The 18,946-nt window shown below is 38.8% G+C and overlaps 1 protein-coding gene across 1 annotated transcript in view; it reads right to left on the reverse strand.

The window, feature by feature from the left end:
• The window catches only part of Sh3bgrl (SH3 domain binding glutamate rich protein like), an 84,183-nt gene extending 68,540 nt beyond the window's left edge, over positions 1–15,643 (reverse strand). Inside the window, exon 1 of the mRNA XM_005366722.3 lies at positions 15,387–15,643. Within this exon, the coding sequence (XP_005366779.1) occupies positions 15,387–15,431 (45 nt within the window). The 5' untranslated portion in view covers positions 15,432–15,643. The remainder of the gene's footprint in view (positions 1–15,386) is intronic.
• Between the last annotated feature and the right edge of the window lie 3,303 nt (positions 15,644–18,946).

The following is an 18,946-nucleotide window of genomic DNA, read 5'->3' on the forward strand; positions in this document are numbered from 1 at the left end:
TGGCAATGCTTCCACCTGGCCAACACTGGCGATGCTTCTACCTGGGCGACACTGGCAATGCTTCCACCTGGCCAACACTGGCGATGCTTCTACCTAGGCAACACTGTTTTCAGTCCACCAGTGCAGTACAATTACAAAAAGAAATATTATATTTCTATGTTAAAAGGAGCAACCCTGGTTCGAAAAGAAAAACCTATCCACGAGAATAACTGGCTTCAGATGCTACTGACTCCCAAGGAGAATGCAAGAACGCTTTCTGAGTGGAACCACTGTATTGAGCTGAGCTACAACTATGTTGAAAAGATAGAAATTGTCTACTTATCGAATTATTTAGTGGAAACTTAAGAAAAATACTATTTCAGCACAAAGCTTACTTTTTTTTTGGTCATATAGTTGGCCAAAGACCAACATACTGAACAACCCACCCCTATGTTGGAAATTCTAGCACAGAATATAACTCTTTTCCAATTTAGCAGGGATATAAATAATGAGGCAAACAGTTGTGCGAAACCTGAATTAAACCTCAACCAAATATTCGGGAATCCTATAAGCTTTAGAAAAGCAAAGGAAAGAGCCAGGGAGAGATGGAAGGATGAGACTAACCTATGGTAGCTAGGCTTTCATAAGTAGTTAAGGGAGCCAGCTCAAGTTTCTGTAAGGAATAAGTATATATACCCCAGCCAGGTTGATCCCAAGTTCAATCGAAATAAGCCTGAATAGGATTTGTCCAATAATAAAAGAATGTCTTAGTGTTTTTCCCTGAAATTCCAAAACAACTGACAGAAATAGTAGGGCAGAAAACCCACAAATCTTTCAGCTTGTCATCACAGCTACATTTTCCCTTAATCAGAACTGACCTTAATCATGCCTCTGCTGCATGTTCAAGTACAGAAAGAAACCGAAATAGAACATTGTACTTAGAGTCTAATTCCCACACCTTTCCAAGGAAATGACAAGAAAACAGGGTAAAAGTTCAGCTGAAATAATAAATTATCGTTTTAAAATAACTATTCACAAAGACATAAATGGAAAGTAGACCAAAAAAGGTATCTGAACATCTGTTAAAGACACGGACTTCTGTGAGAGTTTGTCAACATACTGGCAGAGACGCCCCAAATGGATGTTGGACTCTGAACACTTCATATATTCTCATTCCCAAAGCACATAACTTCGTCCTCTCAAAGGACATCCCCATAGTTTCCCATTCTTAGTCACTCTAGGATCTGAGAGACACTATTCCAGGTTCTGTCTTGTCCTTGAGAACTAAGGCACATAATCTACTCCAGAGACTGGTATAAATGCTTCTCAATGAATGTGTGAATTAGAGCGTGGAAGGAAAACAGTTCACAGCGCAAATCATAGACAGAGAATTGCCAGAACATGGCCTAGCTAATCTATTCAAAATGTCTAGTCTTTAACAAGGTTCTTTATTCAGGTCTCTCAACTGTTTCTATGACTTTGCCGACATCCACAGGCTGTCAGGTAAGTTCCATGTACAAGTAGAGAGCCAAGGCTCTACAAGCGCTCAGATCTAGACTCTTAACAGTTTTGTTTATAGGGAATCTCAAAGAATTGCATTTATCTCTTTATCTTCTTTGAATTCCGTGCACAAGATTCCAAGTCAGCCCCCAAATCTGAAGGTTACAGAAACATCTGCTTACTGATCACCCAACCTGCAGCCTTGGGGAGCTTCCATTGACATTGGGAATGAAACTAAGTATAAACAATTCAAGTTTCTGAAAGAAACATTACATGAGCTGCACTCTTGGAACTCCCAAGTCATTTCCAGTGCAAAACACAAACATCCACAAGGATTTATTTATTTATTTATTTTTATTTTCAGGGCTTGGGATGAAATCCAGGCCCTTGCACATACTAGGCAAGCACTGCCAGCAAACTATTATTTTCTAAAGAGCCAATTTTGTTAATTGGTTTGGCAAGTAAGGGCAGTGGAAATTGTCCAGCCATTCATACTTATGTAAGAGCCGTGACTTTCCTGCTTATTCTCTTACAAGAGCAATTTAAAACTGGCCAGTAAAAATAAAATCACTCTCTTCATGGTCAATACACACTTTACAGGGAACTTAAATTAGTATGGATAATGGTTCGTTGTTGTTATTACTTGAGAAAGGGTCTCATTGGACATCCATCTCTATAGCTTTGTCCCGAGCTGACATGTTCCTCACTTAGCGAGAGCCTTTCTTTTTATCACACCAGTGAAAAACTGGACAATACTAATAATTTCCTGCTTTTGAATTCAATGGCATTTTATGAATTTTCACAATTCTTGTATGGCACTACCAAACAATGCCTAAGCTCCCTGAACACTGACTGGCCTCTGTCCTAGCTTCCAATCCAGACCTCTCTCCTCTTTCTTAATGAATCGCTCTCTTTTCTGTGCCTTTCACCACTTCCTGTGTGTACATTTTCAGCAAGGCTGTATCCTCATCTCATTTTGCAATCCCTTCCTCTTAGTTCCTTCCTTCACATAGTTTCAGAGAACACCCTGTCAATGACTCCAGCGCTATTAACTTTCTAGCCGCCATCTTTGCCTCACTCCAGTCGTACGTTTCTGAACACCAACCACAAATTTCCAACTGGTAGCCTGCCGCATTTGAATTGCAACATGCCGTCTGTTGATGCATCAGCAAATATGTTGAATCCTACTCCATTCTAATTATATTCTGGGTAGTAAGAAATAGAAAAAGTAAATAAATTATTATTCGAGGCTCTGTTGCATTTTATAATAGTTCTCAAGTAGGGCCCTACAAACTACTTCTAACACTCAACAGACATCAATTCAAAGTTAAGAAATGAAAACACTTGACCTAGCCTCAAAATCTATTCTACTCTTCCTTCTGGGGTTTAAAATTGTTATAAAGACAGAAGGAATTCCTATAGCTTGAGAAAATTTTTAGAAAAACACATTTAAAGTTATCATATAGAATATCCCTATCCCAACTGCTGGAGAGATCGCTCAGTGGTTAAGAGCACTGGCTGCACTTTTTGGGGTCCCAGCAACCACATGGTGGCTCCCAACCATCTGTAAGGAGATTTTGTGCTCTCTTTTGGCCTGCAGGCATACATGCAGGCAAAACACTGTATACATAATAAATAAATAAATCTTTAAAAAAGAATATCCCAACTGTCTTTGTATCATATACTTTCACACAAATGACTCCCACATACATGCCATTCATGACTGTGCACATACTGTAATCTGAGCACTTTCAAAGATCATTGGTTCAAGGTCACCCTCAGCCTCAGTTACCTAGAAAAGCCAGCCTGGGGGCTGCAGGAAACTCTGTCATAAAACAAAAACAACAAAAAATGCTTAACATTCTTACTTCAAATATTTCAAAGAAACCTCGTGATGCCAAATGGTAGTCCTTGTGGATGAAGAGATGGCTCACTGGTTAAGACTGCTTTTTGCTCTTACAGACGACCCGTTTTGGTTTCCAGCACCCAGCAATTCACATCCATGTGTGACCCCCAGTTCCAGAGGATCCACTGTCCTCTTCTGATCTCTGTGGGCACTGCATGCACATGCTACACACAGACATACATGCAGGTAAAACACACACATATGCAGAAAATAAAAAGAAATAAAATGGTGATCCTTCATTGAGCTTATAATTCGCAATCCTAGAGAAGCTAAATAAGAAGGTGAATCCAAAGACAAACATATAGGCATCCTCCTGAATACTAACCTTCATAAGGCAATGAAAGGAGACTGAGACAGAGACCCACATTGGAGCACCGGACAGAAATCTCAAGGTCCAAATCAGGAGCAGAAGGAGAGGGAGCACGAGCAAGGAACTCAGGACCGCGAGGGTTCACCCACACACTGAGACTATGGGGTTGTTCTATCGGGAACTCACCAAGACCAGCTGGCCTGGGTCTGAAAAAGCATGGGATAAAACCGGACTTACTGAACATAGCGGACAATGAGGACTACTGAGAACTCAAGAACAATGGCAATGGGTTTTTGATCCTACTGCACGTACTGGCTTTAGGGGAGCCTAGGCAGTTTGGATGTTCACCTTACTAAACCTGGATGGAGGTGGGCGGTCCTTGGACTTTCCACAGGTCAGGGAACCCTGATGGCTCTTCAAGCTGATGAGGGAGAGGGACTTGATCAGGGCAGGGGGAGGGAAATGGGAGGCGGTGGCGGGGAGGAGGCAGAAATCCTTAATAAATAAATAAACTTAAAAAAATGGTGATCCTTTTCTTAAGTGTAGGTCAGTAGCAGTACTTTCTTTACATGTTAAAAGATCATCTAAGAAATTTTACTCCTAATTATTTTCAGATCCATCCATGTTTGAAGAACCCAAGGAGGCCAATTCTGCTTATTTTTCATGGATCTCTTAGGTTGTGCTTTTACATGATATAGTATCTCATTTTTTCAATAGCTGCTCTTTAGATGTTTTCTCTGTACTGTAAAGTAATATAGCATGAACGATCATGCTTAAATTAATCTTAAAGCAAAACTCTAAAGACATCATGCCTAACCATGGGGAACATCTATCTCTGTAAGTTGATGATTTTCAAAAGTTATTATATATTGATGTATACTAAATCTACTTGAACATCTATGCATAAATTATTATTTAGACAAGCTTGTGTTATTTTTGTTTTTCACAAAATGTAGACACACTGACTTTAAAGTAGATACATGCTATGTGGCTGGCCGGGTAGGCCTTTCTCGCGGAGACTCTGGCATTTGGGTAAGGCTAGGATCCCTTGCCATATGAAGTTTGGTGTTCACAGTTTTCTGGTTGTGTCAGATTAAGTTCTCAATGTAATACACATCCTTCTCTTAAACTCCTCATATAGTATAAACATATAACAGTATAATATAATACATAACAGTAAATATAAACTCCCCATATAATATAAACGTAACAGTATAATACAATATAAACAGTAAAATATAAATATAAACAATATTTGCAAAACATACTAAATAAAATCCATTCTTCAATTTCAACTTCAAAATTAAATCAAATCCCTTATCTGCCTAGATAATAACTAGATATTTTATCACAGTTTCATCATATTCTTTTCATACATGTCTTTCAACATCCTCTTAAAAATAATGACCCAGAAATTCAAAAGTGTTTGACCTTATTGTGGGTCTTGTCACACTGCTTACTTAGTCCCTTAAAAATTAAGCAAGGATTGCTGGTGGGAGTGCAAGCTGGCACAGCCCCTTTGGATGTCAGTGTGGCAATTTCTCAGAAAATTAGGAAACAACCTTCCTCAAGACCCAGTAACACCACTTTTTGGATATATGTTCAAAGGATACCCAATCGTGCTACAAGGACATGTGCTCAGCTATGTTCATAGCAGCATTGTTCATCATAGCCAGAACCTGGAAACAACCTAAATGCCCCTTGACCAAAGAATGGATAAGGAAAATGTGGTATATTTACACAATGGAGTACTATACAGCAGAAAAAAATAATGACAGCTTGAATTTTGCAGGAAAATGGATAGATTTAGAAAACATCATTTTGAGTGAGGTAACCCAGACACAGAAAGACAAATATCATATGTATTCACTCAAAAGTGGTTTTTAAACATAAATCAAAGAAAACCAGACCACAAATAGCAATCCCAGAGAACCCAGACAACAACGCGGACCCTAAGAGAAACATACATGAATCTAATCTACATGGGAAGTAGAAAAAGACAAGATCTCCTGAGTAAAATGGGAGCATGGGGACCTTGGGAGATGATTGAAGGGGAGGGGAAAGGCGGGGAGGGGAGCACAGAAAAATGTAGAGCTCAATAAAAATCAACAAAAAAAGAAGAGTTGACAAAGAAAAAAAAACTTAGCAAGAGTTTGTCTTATGATGTGGTAAACTCACACCTGCAACAACTTTCTTCCCCCAGCCTTCAGAAACTTTGTTCCCTTGAACTCACTTAGAAATTTTAATTTTAATCTCTTTATTCTTCATTTTGAAGTAGAAACTCACAAGAAAAGCTACATCTCAAATATCTGTCTTAAGAAATTCAAAATTCTTAGCTAACCCCACAAGTTTCTGCAATAATGAGATCAGTTTCAATAATTTTCAGTAATGATTCCTTCTAACGCTTATAGCAGCTTTCTTCCATGGCTCCCTTCATTTCACATTACCCATATTCAAGGTGTGAGGATAACAGTCAAAGAAACATGCAATGGCCCACTCATGCCAAATAATATAGCTCACCTTCAAAATCCATTCTCAGACCAATTTGCTTCATCTTATTGTTGTTAGGATAGCTTATACAAGGTGATTTTATTATACTGACCTAAAGTACGCATTTTGTTTTCTACCTGATCAATATCAGTCTTGAGAGATCATGGCTTTTTCTGCTCGGAAGAATTCTAAGTTCCTTTCCATATTATACCGATAAGAAAATCCAAGATCAAAAACACTGATGACAACTTATGCTGGAGAGGATGTGAGGTAAGGGGAACACTTCTGCATTGCTGGTGGGAGTGCAAACTGGTACAACCTTTTTGGATATCAGTGTGGTGATTTCTCAGAAAATTAGGAAACAGCCTTCCTCATGACCCAGCAATACCACTTTTGGGTATATACCCAAAGGATGCTCAATCATACCACAAGGACATGTGCTCAACTATGTTCATAGCAGCATTGTTCATCATAGCCAGAACGTGGAAACAACCTAAACGCCCCTCGACCAAAGAATGGATAAGGAAAATTTGGTACATTTACACAATGGAGCACTACACAGCAGAAAAACATCTTGAATTTTGCAGGAAAATGGATAGATCTAGAAAACATCATTTTGAGTGAGGTAACCCAGACCCAGAAAGACAAATATCATATGAACTTACTCATAAGTGGCTTCTAGACATAAACCAAAGAAAAACCAACCTACAACTCACAATCCCAGAGAACCTAGACAACAATGAGGACTCCAATAGAGACATATGGATCTAATCTACATGGAAAGTAGAAAAAGACAAGATCTCCTGAGTAAATTGGAAGCATGGGGACCATGGCAGAAGGTAGAAGGGGAGGGTAAAGGAAGGGAGGGAGCAAAGAAAAATATATAGCTCAATAAAAACTATTTTTAAAAAGCCAAAAAAAGAATTAGAAAAGAAAAAAATCCTAAATTCCCTTGACATAATAGATACCCTTAGAATTAATTGTTCCTGATACTACTGTATGCCAATTAGTTATGAGATATTTTCATGATTCTTCCAAGATCAGCAAAAGGAAATAGCATAGCAACATATTCAAAAACACAGTGATATTAAATATCAAATCTGTAGGGAGGTTAGCATACAGGTTAATGCCAAAGGTTTCAGATCAGACAAATCTAGGAGGTGGTTTCCTAGTTCTGTGGACTTGTTAACTTTTTTAGCCTGTTTTTGCTTCTTAAGGTTGGGGGCCAGGCACCATGGTGCATGCTTTTTTAATCCTAGCATGTGAAAAACAGAGGCAGAGAGACCTTTGTAAATTCAAGGCCAGTTTCATCTTATAGTGAACACCAGGGCAATTAGGGCAAGACCGTGACCTCAAATAAAAATGGGGACACTAGACCCTGGAGTCAGACCGGACTGTCATCTCTGCAATAAGGGTGCTAAAGATAGAAAAAGGCAAATTATGGGCCCACATTAGGCCACATTGTGAAACTTTATCTCAAAAAAAGAGATTTGAATACTGATTTCACTTAGTTGTTAGAGAATTAAATGACAAACTTCATTGTGTGAGGTATGTTTAAGTGCTCCATGACAGACAGCAAGACAGCTCTTAAAATTATTTTCGTGACTTTTTTTATAGAGTGCTAGGCATATACAGCCCAATACTCCACCCATCTAGGACAGCGTTCCCCCACCGTTCCCCCACCGAGCTGGACCATGAGTCTCTTTACTCTCAACTACAGCTGACTAATTACCTGCACTAGAAATTAAATCAACGTAGTTCATCATTTTTTAACAATAAGTAATTATCTACCCAAGTTTTCCTTCTAAATCAACTTTCAAATGTTATACCAGAGATCACGGTTTCCAAAACCATACGACTTGATTAACTCCATACGGTTACAATTTTAATAATAAGAACTCTGCCACACTTATGACGAAGCAGCTGCATGAAAGGCAATGGTGAAATACACAGACCAACGTGTCTCATGCAGTAGCTGTTACCTGAGATGAATACCGTCTGGCGCTTAAAAAGTGAAGTTTAATTAGTCTTGACTCATTGTTGGAAATCTCCCAAGCATAAATGTTTGGCTCCAACCCAACTCTGGGATAGATTTTTATTTCCAGAAGAGCTAAACCAAAGAATATAATTCAAAGACGAGAATCCAAAGCCAAAGTTTATAAATCATAACAGCACTGCTTTCGAATATAGTCACAGACTCATAAAAACCTACATCTCTTCTTTCCCATGCTAGTTTATATTCATGAAATACATGTTTTTGTGGTTGTTCCTGTATTTGGGGGTTGGGCGGGTATGTTTTCTTTCCTTCATTTTTCTTTTATCCTTTTTTTCTTTTTTGACACAGGGTCTGAACATGGAGCCTAGTCTGGCCTGGCACTCACTATTCTTGTACATCAAACTTCCAGAGTTGCTATGATTATCAGTTTGCACAGCCATGCTAAGCAAAGGGGATAGTCTTAAAAATGAGAATCAAAGTCCTAGAAGGTCAATATGCAGCACAAGCCCCTACAAAAAGGGGTAAAGACTACTTAAACTACACCCCTGGTAGAGCCTATGTGTGTATGCACGCATGCGTACAACGTTGTAAAAGAAAATCCAAGTGCTGGCCTCTCTCTTAGTTGCCTGTCTCCCTCCCATCTCATTCTCAAGCAAGGGTCATAGATGAGAACACATTTACCTAGTAAGAGGATCTCCCGAGTATTTTTCTATTGTATGTGCACATGTGCATGTATATGATACGCATGTATGAATGCAGGTACCTCACAGTGAGTGGTAGAAGGGCAACTTTCAGAAGTTGGGTGTCTCCTTCCATCTCTCTGGGAATTCTACAAATCAAAGTCAGGTCATCAACATAGACAGCATTACAACTTTGACCCACTAAGATATCCCACTCTCCCTACTTAAATGGTTACTTGTTTTTTGAGACCGGATTTCTCTGAATAGCCCTTGAATTCACTCTGTAGACCAAGCTGGACTTAAAATTGTATTTCTAATCATAAATCAAAATTTCAATGTACTATCTACACATGGAGGCTATGTAAATAACAATTCTGGGGGTTCTGAAGGCAACATCCTGTATTCGTTGTAATCCCAGCTCTGCCATTTCTAGCTCTTTGGTCTTGATCAATATATAGCTAATATCTTTCTTGAATCTCAGTTAAAGTCACATAAACCAGTCTAATAATAACACCTCACAGTTACTTTAAGAGTTAAATTAAATGCAAGAATGTATGAAAAGCAGTAGGCACAGTGCCTGGCGTGCACAACGCAGAAAGAACCCATGCCAGTTTTTACCACTCCTGCAGCCAAATCTTGAACAGCCATGCTAACAAAAAGGTAGCACAAGGAAAACAAAACTCCAACAGTGCTAAACACTTTAAATCTACAGCGTCTGAATTTGCTGTGGTATTTTTAACCTTTTATTTGCATTTTTTATTTCGCTCTACAAGTCTACCTTTCAAAAAAACATATATCAAAAGGTAAAGCATCAGGCTAGAAAACAATTCCTTTGTTTTCAACTTTTCTGGCCCGGTCAAGTGTTAAATGTCACCTTTGTTTCCCATGCTAACAAAAGCAGTCGCCATAAAAGAGTTGCCCTTTCTGTCTCAAAGTATGTTTGTTTCATCTTGGTCTAGATTGAGAGAAGTAATTAAGTTGTAATTTTCAAAGGTCTCTAGGTAGGTCGCAAGGTAGAATTGAAGGCCAGCATTTCGACAGACAGTCACTTACAGATCCCCTCTAATCTATTTAATTTTGCCAATAAAACACAATATGATATTAATCCTTGGTAATTCCGTTAAGACAAAATGTATTTCATAAAGACACAGAGTTGTCAGGAGCTGCGGCTGCCTGAACAAGTTCAAGCCAATCAATATTCTAACATGGATGGCAGAGGAGCTCGTGCGCCCCTCCCCCCACCTGAGTTGCTCCTGACAGTTGGCTGCTGGCAGAGAATTTCCTTTAAAGGCATGGTGCCCAGTAGGTTTACCAGAGTCCAGTGGACGGTCCACACCCATTTACACAAGAGCAATGCAAGCTGCACTTGATAGGCAATATAAAAAGGACGACAAGAAGTTGGGAGGGGTTGGGCATGAGAACTAGAAGGAGCTGAGTGGGAGGAAACGAATATGATCAAAATACATTGCATGCATATATGAACTTCTCGAAGGATAAATATATATTTTAAAGATACATAGTTTATTGGGCAATACATGCTTTAGAAAAAGACACTTGAGAATAGCCACAAAGAAGTAGAACATTCAGCCTGACCGTGTCTAGTCTTTAACACAGGCCATTTTAAGAGAAGGGTTGATCTTAAGGTTATTATTCTTCCTCAGCTGAATAAATCTTTATGCTAAAGATAAATTCCCATTATTGTTTTCATCTACAAAGTTATGAGTCTTACTTAACTTTCATAACACATTGTGCCATAGACTGTTAGACTTTCAAACATTTTCAATTGCACAAGAGCCACCACCATCGAGTTATGTTTCCTGTCTAAGGCCACACAACCCTGAACACGTCTAATTTCATCTGATCTCAGAAGCTAAGCAGGATGGGGCCTGGTTAGTACTTGGATGGGAAATATGTTTGCTAAGCTATTTTAATTTGGACCAAGTTATTCCAACGGCTTTACTATGGTTTTAGAGAAATTGGCTTTCAAGTATTAGGTACCAAATTGAAGGTACTGATCTTCATTCAGTCTTTGAATTTGACACTTGAAAGTCACCCTTCTTCGTTGCTTGGGGTTTCCAAAAAGCATGCCTATTCATTTGATGAGTTCTGATTTTGACCTTCTAATTAGTTTATGAATAGTTTTAAATAAACACCACTTCAACAAAGCTTGACAGCTATGGCATGCACCAAAACATATTTCAAGTCAGTGCTCAATTTATATATACAAAGATAAAACAGCAAAAAAAATCTGTGACCTAAGATAAAGATTACTTAAGAACCACATGACAGGGCTGGAGAGATGGCTCAGAGGTTAAGAGGTTAAGAAGCTGTTCTTCCAAAGGTCCTGAGTTCAATTCCCAGCAACCATATGGTGGTTCACAACCATCTGTAATGAGATCTAGTGCCCTCTTCTGGCCTACAAATATATGTGCAGGCAGAACATTGTGTACATAATAAATAAATAGATCATTAAAAAAAAAAGAACCACATGACAAAAAACAGTGACTTGCTGCTCTACATGCCTATTACAAGTGAAGAAAATACGATGACTAGTGAGCTGTGATTTGGTGACCACGAGTGCTCGGTCTATTCATGTCTCTTTATTACTTGAGAGTCAGCCCCGCCATAGAATCCACCCTAAAACTAGCTCCATTTCAGTAGTCATAAGAGAAACGAGAGAGAGAAAGAGAGAGAGAGAGAGAGAGAGAGAGAGAGAGAGAGAGAGAGAGAGAGAGAGAAATTATTGCATAAGCTATCCCCTAAATGAGATCCTCAGCAACCACCTAGATACCATAACCATCAAGTGTCTGCACCAACACACACAGAATGCATAGCGGACATAAAATGGAACTCAAATAAGAATCTTGGAGAAAGAGTTAAGTGGAAAATTCTCCTAAGTCAACAAAACCTTGTCTCATCATTCTAACAATTCCAACCAAAGGTCAATGTTGGTTTTAGTTAAAAGCTACTGCAACTTATGAAGTTATTTAGACATGGAGTTTAATATTTCATTTTCTTCTAGATATGTAGTATACATATGTTGCTACATGACATCATACCAATAACAGGCACAAACAATTCTAAACGAAGGAGGGGGTAGAAAGCCAGATGTTGTGGCACAAACCTACAGTAGTCCTGGCACTTGGGCAGCTGAGGTAGGAGGATCATGAGTTTGAGTCTCACCTGGCCTAGGTGATGAGTCTCTGTCTCAAAACTAATATTAAGAACAGATGTTAAGTTCAACTAGGAAGTGACAAGAAATAAAACGTGAACATGCAGAATTCACTTGCTGTTGACAACTGGAAGCTACATTCTTGCTAGATGCCTCCACCAAGAGAAATAGAATTGTCTGTCAGAGCTTCACCTAAAAAAATATTAGGATTCCCAAAATGTGCCTATGTCTTCTCCACTTTCATAGCCTTGAGTGAAGAAGCCACATATCCCACTTACTTACATTCACTTACAGACACAGCATCCCGACCCCCACCCTAGCTCCCCATTTTGCTATTCCCACATATGGGCATGCCCAGGCACTTCTTCTCAACCTGCAGGACTTATTCATTCTCCTAACATCTAAGGTCATGTTCAAATTTTTGTCCTCATGCCTACTAACTGCGTTCTATCATTGTCAGCATGCATTTCTTTATGGTTACACACAAGCTTAAATTTAAGCAGCTTTCACTGCGTCAAAACTCTATGGCTTTAGTAGCTATGTGACACTAGGGAAGTTGTTTTAACCTCTCCATGTCTGCATTTCCTTTCCTGAAAGAAACATAATCATGAGATTATTATCAAGAAAATGTAAGGTAGTGCCTAAAACAACTTAAGCATTCCTATCAGCTGTCCACTGCGGCGGGGTAGTGCTGGCATATGTCTTTAATTCCAGCACTTGGGAGGGAAAGGAAGACTGATTGCTGAGCTCAAGGCCAGCCTGACCTACCCAGTGAGTTCTAGGACAGCTAGGACTACACAGAGAAACCCTGTTCTGAAAACAAACAAACCAGCCAAAGAATCCACTGCAAAGTCTAACACATTTGATTTTATTTCTAACCTTGAGAAGCAAGTGCTACTCCTGTGTATTGGAGCAGAGACAAGGAAACATTTTTTTAAGTTGTTTTTTCAGCTAGGATGAGAAATACAGGAAGTTTTGGGCTATAACATTGTTTATTATTGCTGTTCTAGATTAGTAGCAGAACAATTAGCCACATAATATTGCTGATTTTTATAGTATTCAGGAAAAATATGAACACAGCTTTGGGGCTGGAGAGATGACTCATCAGTCAAGAGAACATGTGTTGCTCTTGCAGAAGACTTGGGTTCAGTTCCCAGCATCCACATTTTGGCTCAAAAATATCTGTAACTCCAATTCCATGAGATCCAACACCCTCTTCTGGTCTCCATGAGCATCAGGCATGCATATAGTATGTGCATATGCAGGCAAAACATTCAATACAGATCATTAAGCCAAAGCCAAGAAACTTCAAACACTCATCAGTCACATAATAACTCACAGAAATGTATCTTTTCAATATTTTTAGATTCCATCAGAACATCTGCCTTCAAATTTCTAAATAATTTGTTTAAATGACAATGTTTTTGCTATGTTAAAGGAAAGTTTTCCTATCATAAAAGAAATTTCCTTTCTCCAATAAATAACCAGCACCCCACTCACATAAAGAAGGGCTCCTCAAACACACTCTCTTCATACTATTTTAGGTTTTTTTTTAAAAAAAATGCAAGATTATAATGAAGAAATCATTTATTTTGGCACCATGAAATAGAAAATGGACATTTTCATAAAAACGGAAATTCTGAAAGAATGGACAAGTCCTTAAAATCCATGAGAAAAAATAGAAACTAAACACAAATACCATGAATATCCATCATGTAAATAATGTAATAAAAGTCTTAATCTCTTCTTGGGCACTTAGAAATTGAAGTCTTAAGAAAGAAAGAGGGTGTAACTCTAGTAGTTGATGAAATTCTTAAAGCAGCTTCTCCTTGAGTTTACTTCTGGAAGACAAATCGAAGAGAAAGAAAGCAAAGAACAAACAGCAGTGTTGAAACTGCAAGCCACCACATTAAAAAAAACCTACATGCTTGAGAGGTTCAACCTAATAAGGATTAACCAAAGGCATTAAAGAGGTTCTTGAAAATGCAGTTATTGTAGTAGATTAATATTTAGTCATGCATGCTTTACTTTGAAATATCAGAATGTTATCTATGGAGGCCAAGAGGCTTCTAAAATGGGGTCCCAAGGAAATAACAAACACTTCTATTTTTTCAAACAAAATGTTCAATAACTCTCAGGGTAAGTTTTCTTACATGCTAACATACAGTCTATGCGCACGCACACATATTGGCAAGAGACAAAGTTCAAGGTTCAAGGTTCTGCTGATTTCATGTAACCGTCAGTTCTATTCCAAATCCTCTTAAATGTAAAGATAAACAACCCAACAACCTGGGATCTCCACCACTCTAAAGCTAGAGAAGGTTTCTACATTGCAATTCCAGAGCCCACACATCTGCTGTGGCCACTGCTGGCCCCCTTTTTTTTTCCTCCTGGGATTGCAAGAACAGAACAGAGGCTCTTTCATTTACCAGGAGTATGTATTCAGCTTTCACCTCAGTTTACCCAATCCTTCTCAGATATGCTAAAAACTGGTATTCTAAGTTAACAGTTGGCAGATGAATCGAGGAAGAAAATCATATCCTAGGAAGAGGCAGCAACTCAGTTGCCACGTGTTCTTTACCCAGTCTCTTCAAGTAGTGGTTTTTAAAAATTTTTTTTGAAGGAAAAGAAAAAGTCAAAATAAGAGCCAATATGGGCGACATGTCTTACACTACATTAAATAAAAACACCCACCCACATCAAAAGAAAGAAGAAGAAGAAGAAGAAGAAGAAGAAGAAGAAGAAGAAGAAGAAGAAGAAGAAGAAGAAGAAACCATTTATATCACTGTTCCTGACTTTCTGTTTTCTTTTAGTGTTATATGCCCTGTCTACATGCTCTCAAAATAATGTCATTGCAGTGATTTCACAATAATCTGAGTGCCTCAGGAGTCTTTCAGCCCCTTCCCATCAGTGGCTCCATCCTTTACAGAAACAGCACTTCCCCTGAACTCGGTACTTAGGGCATATTTGTTAAATGCCTCACTCTTGAAAGCCTGAAAGGCACTGTTTTTTATTTCACTTGACTTCACCTAACCTTGAAATCCATAAAGCAGTTATCTCCTCCCATCTACCTAAACTCTGTAGTTTTCTTCCTTTCTTTTTTTCTTTATTTTTCTTTTAGAAACGAAATATGGTACTAATGTCTCAAGGCGAACAAAGCTAACTCCACGAAAAAAAAAAATGAAATCGACGCAACAAAGGAAGAAAGGAAAGACGAGGGGGAGGGTGTAGTAGGCGATGCTTGCGTCTTCGAAGGAGAAGCTTCCAGTGTAACTTCTGCAATTTAACGGTTCTGGGGCAGAGGAGGACTAGTGTGTTGGAAAACAACAAAGGTGGGCTCCCACTCTCCTTACCGCCGTAGAGCCAGAAGAAGATGCAATATATACACGGATCACCATCCTGGAGACAAGAGCTTGAGGTTGGTCGCTGGAGTCTTGAAGAGGACTGAGAAACAGCTGCAGCAACGACTGGAACAGCAAGGGGCCAAACAGAGGTTGGAAGAGGAGGGTGGGGGTAGGTCGAAGGGGAACTGGCCAGAGCCCCGCCTCCACCAGTGGCTGCTTTCAATGAGCTTCCAGCACTGCAGTCCCAGCCCCAAACCCCGGAAGGCTCAGGCTCATTTGCATCATTTCTAAATTGTTTTTTTTAAAACACAGGATCTCGAACAGCACCGCGAGATCTGTTGAAACAATTCTTTTTGACTATTCCCTCTCCAGGAAGGGGGCGAGGGGGGGGGGAGAAAAATAAGGGGGAGGGGGCAAAGGATCCTGAATTGCACTCGGTTAGAATAAAGGACCTTTTCCCTTGAACACCAGAAGTTTTGCGTGTTACTTCCTGCTGAGAAATGTATGCAAATAACACAGCTGAAAGATAGCTTTGTGTTGAATCGGACACTAGTTTAAATTTTTTAAACCCACATTATCAAAGCTTTGTATATTTTAAGACGCCTAAATGAAGTGAGTGATTTTTTTTTTTAACCTTAGTCGCAGGAATTCAGTGTGTTCTGAAAGGCTGCGCGATGTAGAGGAGGGCTGGAGAGAAGTTTCAAGTTTCCCTAAACCGGAAATGGCAGAATAGGGTTTCTTTTTGTTTGGAGTTTTGTTAAAATAGGAAACAGTTCTTTAGTGGGAATTTGCAGGAGACATAATCAACAACTCTAGGATGAAGGAGGAAATTGCAGAGGAAAAAAAATCATTTGAAAATACTTTGAAAGAACTTTCTTCCCTTGGTGTCTCACACCGGTAATCTCTGCACTTGGAGGGTGCGACGATTGCCAGGAATTAGAAACTAGACTATGCTACCAAAACAAAACCAAACAAACTTTCTAGAAAGTATCAGGTACAGTAAATTAGAGTAATCTAGCTACCATCCTCAATATCGACATAGCGGATACTAATTTTATTTCCTAGATCACATGACAAGGAAAATTTTCATAACTATAAATCAAAATCATAACCATGATTTTGGAAAAATCTATATAGTTTCATTTACATTATCATTAAACAGCTTCTCTCCTTTTTGGAGCTCTATATTAATTTTTGGGGCACTTAAAATAATGGGGAAAGGAACAGAAAGTACAAACTATTTCTATTTGGTCTATAAACTATTGAATATGATTAATTATTCCCATAAAACTGAATAGTGGCATTATCAGAGAATCTGGTAGGACTTACCTATGCCTTAGAGACACAAAGACCCAAGGTTAGATCTCTGGTACTACACACACAGACATGCACACAGAGAAAGACACATACAAACACACACACGCACACTCACTCTCTCTCTCTCTCTCTCTCTCTCTCTCTCTCTCACACACACACACACACACACACACACACACACGGACACCCTTGTTAATAGATGATATATTTGTCTTAGTGAAAATGAACCAATAAATTGTTTTATAAATAAAATCTGCTGATTACTAATGATAACACTTCTGGTAAATTTTTAAAAAAAATATTTATTTATTTTTATTTTTTTAATTTATTTATTTATTAAGGATTTCTGCCTCCTCCCCGCAACCGCCTCCCATTTCCCTCCCCCTCCCCCAATCAAGTCCCTCTCCCTCATCAGCTTGAAGAGCAATCAGGGTTCCCTGACCTGTGGGATTTTATTATGTACACAATATTCTGTCTGTGTATGTCTGCAGGCCAGAAGAAAGCACCAGACCTCATTACAGATGGTTGTGAGCCACCATGTGGTTGCTGGGAATTGAACTCAGGACCTTTGGAAGAGCAGGCAATGCTCTTAACCGCTGAGCCATCTCTCCAGCCCCTTCTGGTAAATTTTTAAGGAAGACTGTTTCCATTATTTCATTTTTTTCCCTATACAAAGTTTTATTGATTTTTATTGAGCTCTACATTTTTCTCTGCTCCACTCTCTGCCTCTCCCCTCCCCTTCAACCCTCTCCCAAGGTCCCCATGCTCCTTATTTACTCAGGAGATCTTGTCCTTTTTCTACTACCCATGTAGATTAGATCTATGTATGTCTCCCTTAGGGTCTTCATTGTTGTCTAGGTTCTCTGGAATTGTGCTTTGTGGGCTGGTTTTCTTTGATTTATGTTAAAAAAAAAAACCACTTATGAGTGAGTAAATATGACAATTGTTTTTCTGTGTCTGGGTTACCTCACTCAAAATGATGTTTTCTAGATCTATCCATTTTCCTACAAAACTCAGGATGTCGTTATTTTTTCTCCTGTGTAGTACTCCGTTGTGTAAATGTACTACATTTATCTTATCCATTCCTCAGTCGAGGGGCATTTATGTTGTTTCCATGTTCTGGCTATGACAAACAATGCTGCTATGAACATAGTTGAGCACATATCCTTCTGGTACAATTGAGCATCCTTTGGACATATACCCAAGCGTGGTATTACTGGGTCTTGATGAAGGTTGTTTCCTAATTTTCTGAGAAATCACCACACTGATGTCCAAAGAGGCTGTACTAGCTTGCATTCCCACCAGCAATGAAGAAGTGTTCCCTTTACCCCAAAACCTCTCCAGAATAAGTAGTCATCAGTGTTTTTGATCTTGGCAATTCTTACAGGTGAAAGATGGAATCTCAGAGTTGTTTTGATTTGCATTTCTCTGATGACTAAGGATGTTGAACATTTTCTTAAGTGTCTTTCAGCCATTATAGATTCCTCTGTTGAGAGTTCTCTGTTTAGCTCTGTATTCCATCTTTTTAATTGGATTTTTTGTTCTTTTGACGACCAATTTCTTAAGTTCTTTGTATATTTTGGAGATCAGACCTCTGTCTGATGTGGGGTTAGTGAAGAACTTTTCCCATTCTATAGGCTGTCATTTGTCTTGTTGACCATGTCCTTTGCTTTACAGAAGCTTCTCAGTTTCAGGAGGTCCCATTTATTAATTGTTTCTCTCAGTGTTTGTGCCACTGGGATTATATTTAGGAAGTGATCTCCTGTGCCAATGCATTCAAGTGTACTTCCCACTTTCTCTTCTATAAGGTTCAATGTGGCTGGCTTTATGTCGAGGTCTTTGATTCGTTTGGACTTGAGTTTTGTGCATGGTGACAGATATGGATCTATTTTCATACTTCTACATGTTGATATCCAGTTATGCCAGCACCATTTGTTACATATTCTTTCTTTTTCCCATTTGATATTTTTTGCTTCTTTGTCAAAAATCAGGTGTTTGAAGGTGTGTGGATTAATATCTTGATTTTCGATTTGGTCCATTGGTCCTCCTGTTGTTTTTATGCCAATATCAGGCTGTTTTCAGTACTGTAGCTCTGTAGTAGAGCTTGAAATCTGGGATTGTGATGCCTCCAGAAGTTCTTTTATTGTACAGGATTGTTTTGGCTATCCTGGGTTTTTTGCTTTTTTATATGAAGTTGAGAACCATTCTTTAGAGGTCTGTGAAGAATTTTGCTAGAATTTTGGGGTTTTTTT

The sequence above is a fragment of the Microtus ochrogaster genome, unplaced genomic scaffold (genome assembly GCF_000317375.1).
Source record: "Microtus ochrogaster isolate Prairie Vole_2 unplaced genomic scaffold, MicOch1.0 UNK13, whole genome shotgun sequence".
Taxonomy (NCBI): Eukaryota; Metazoa; Chordata; class Mammalia; order Rodentia; family Cricetidae; genus Microtus; species Microtus ochrogaster.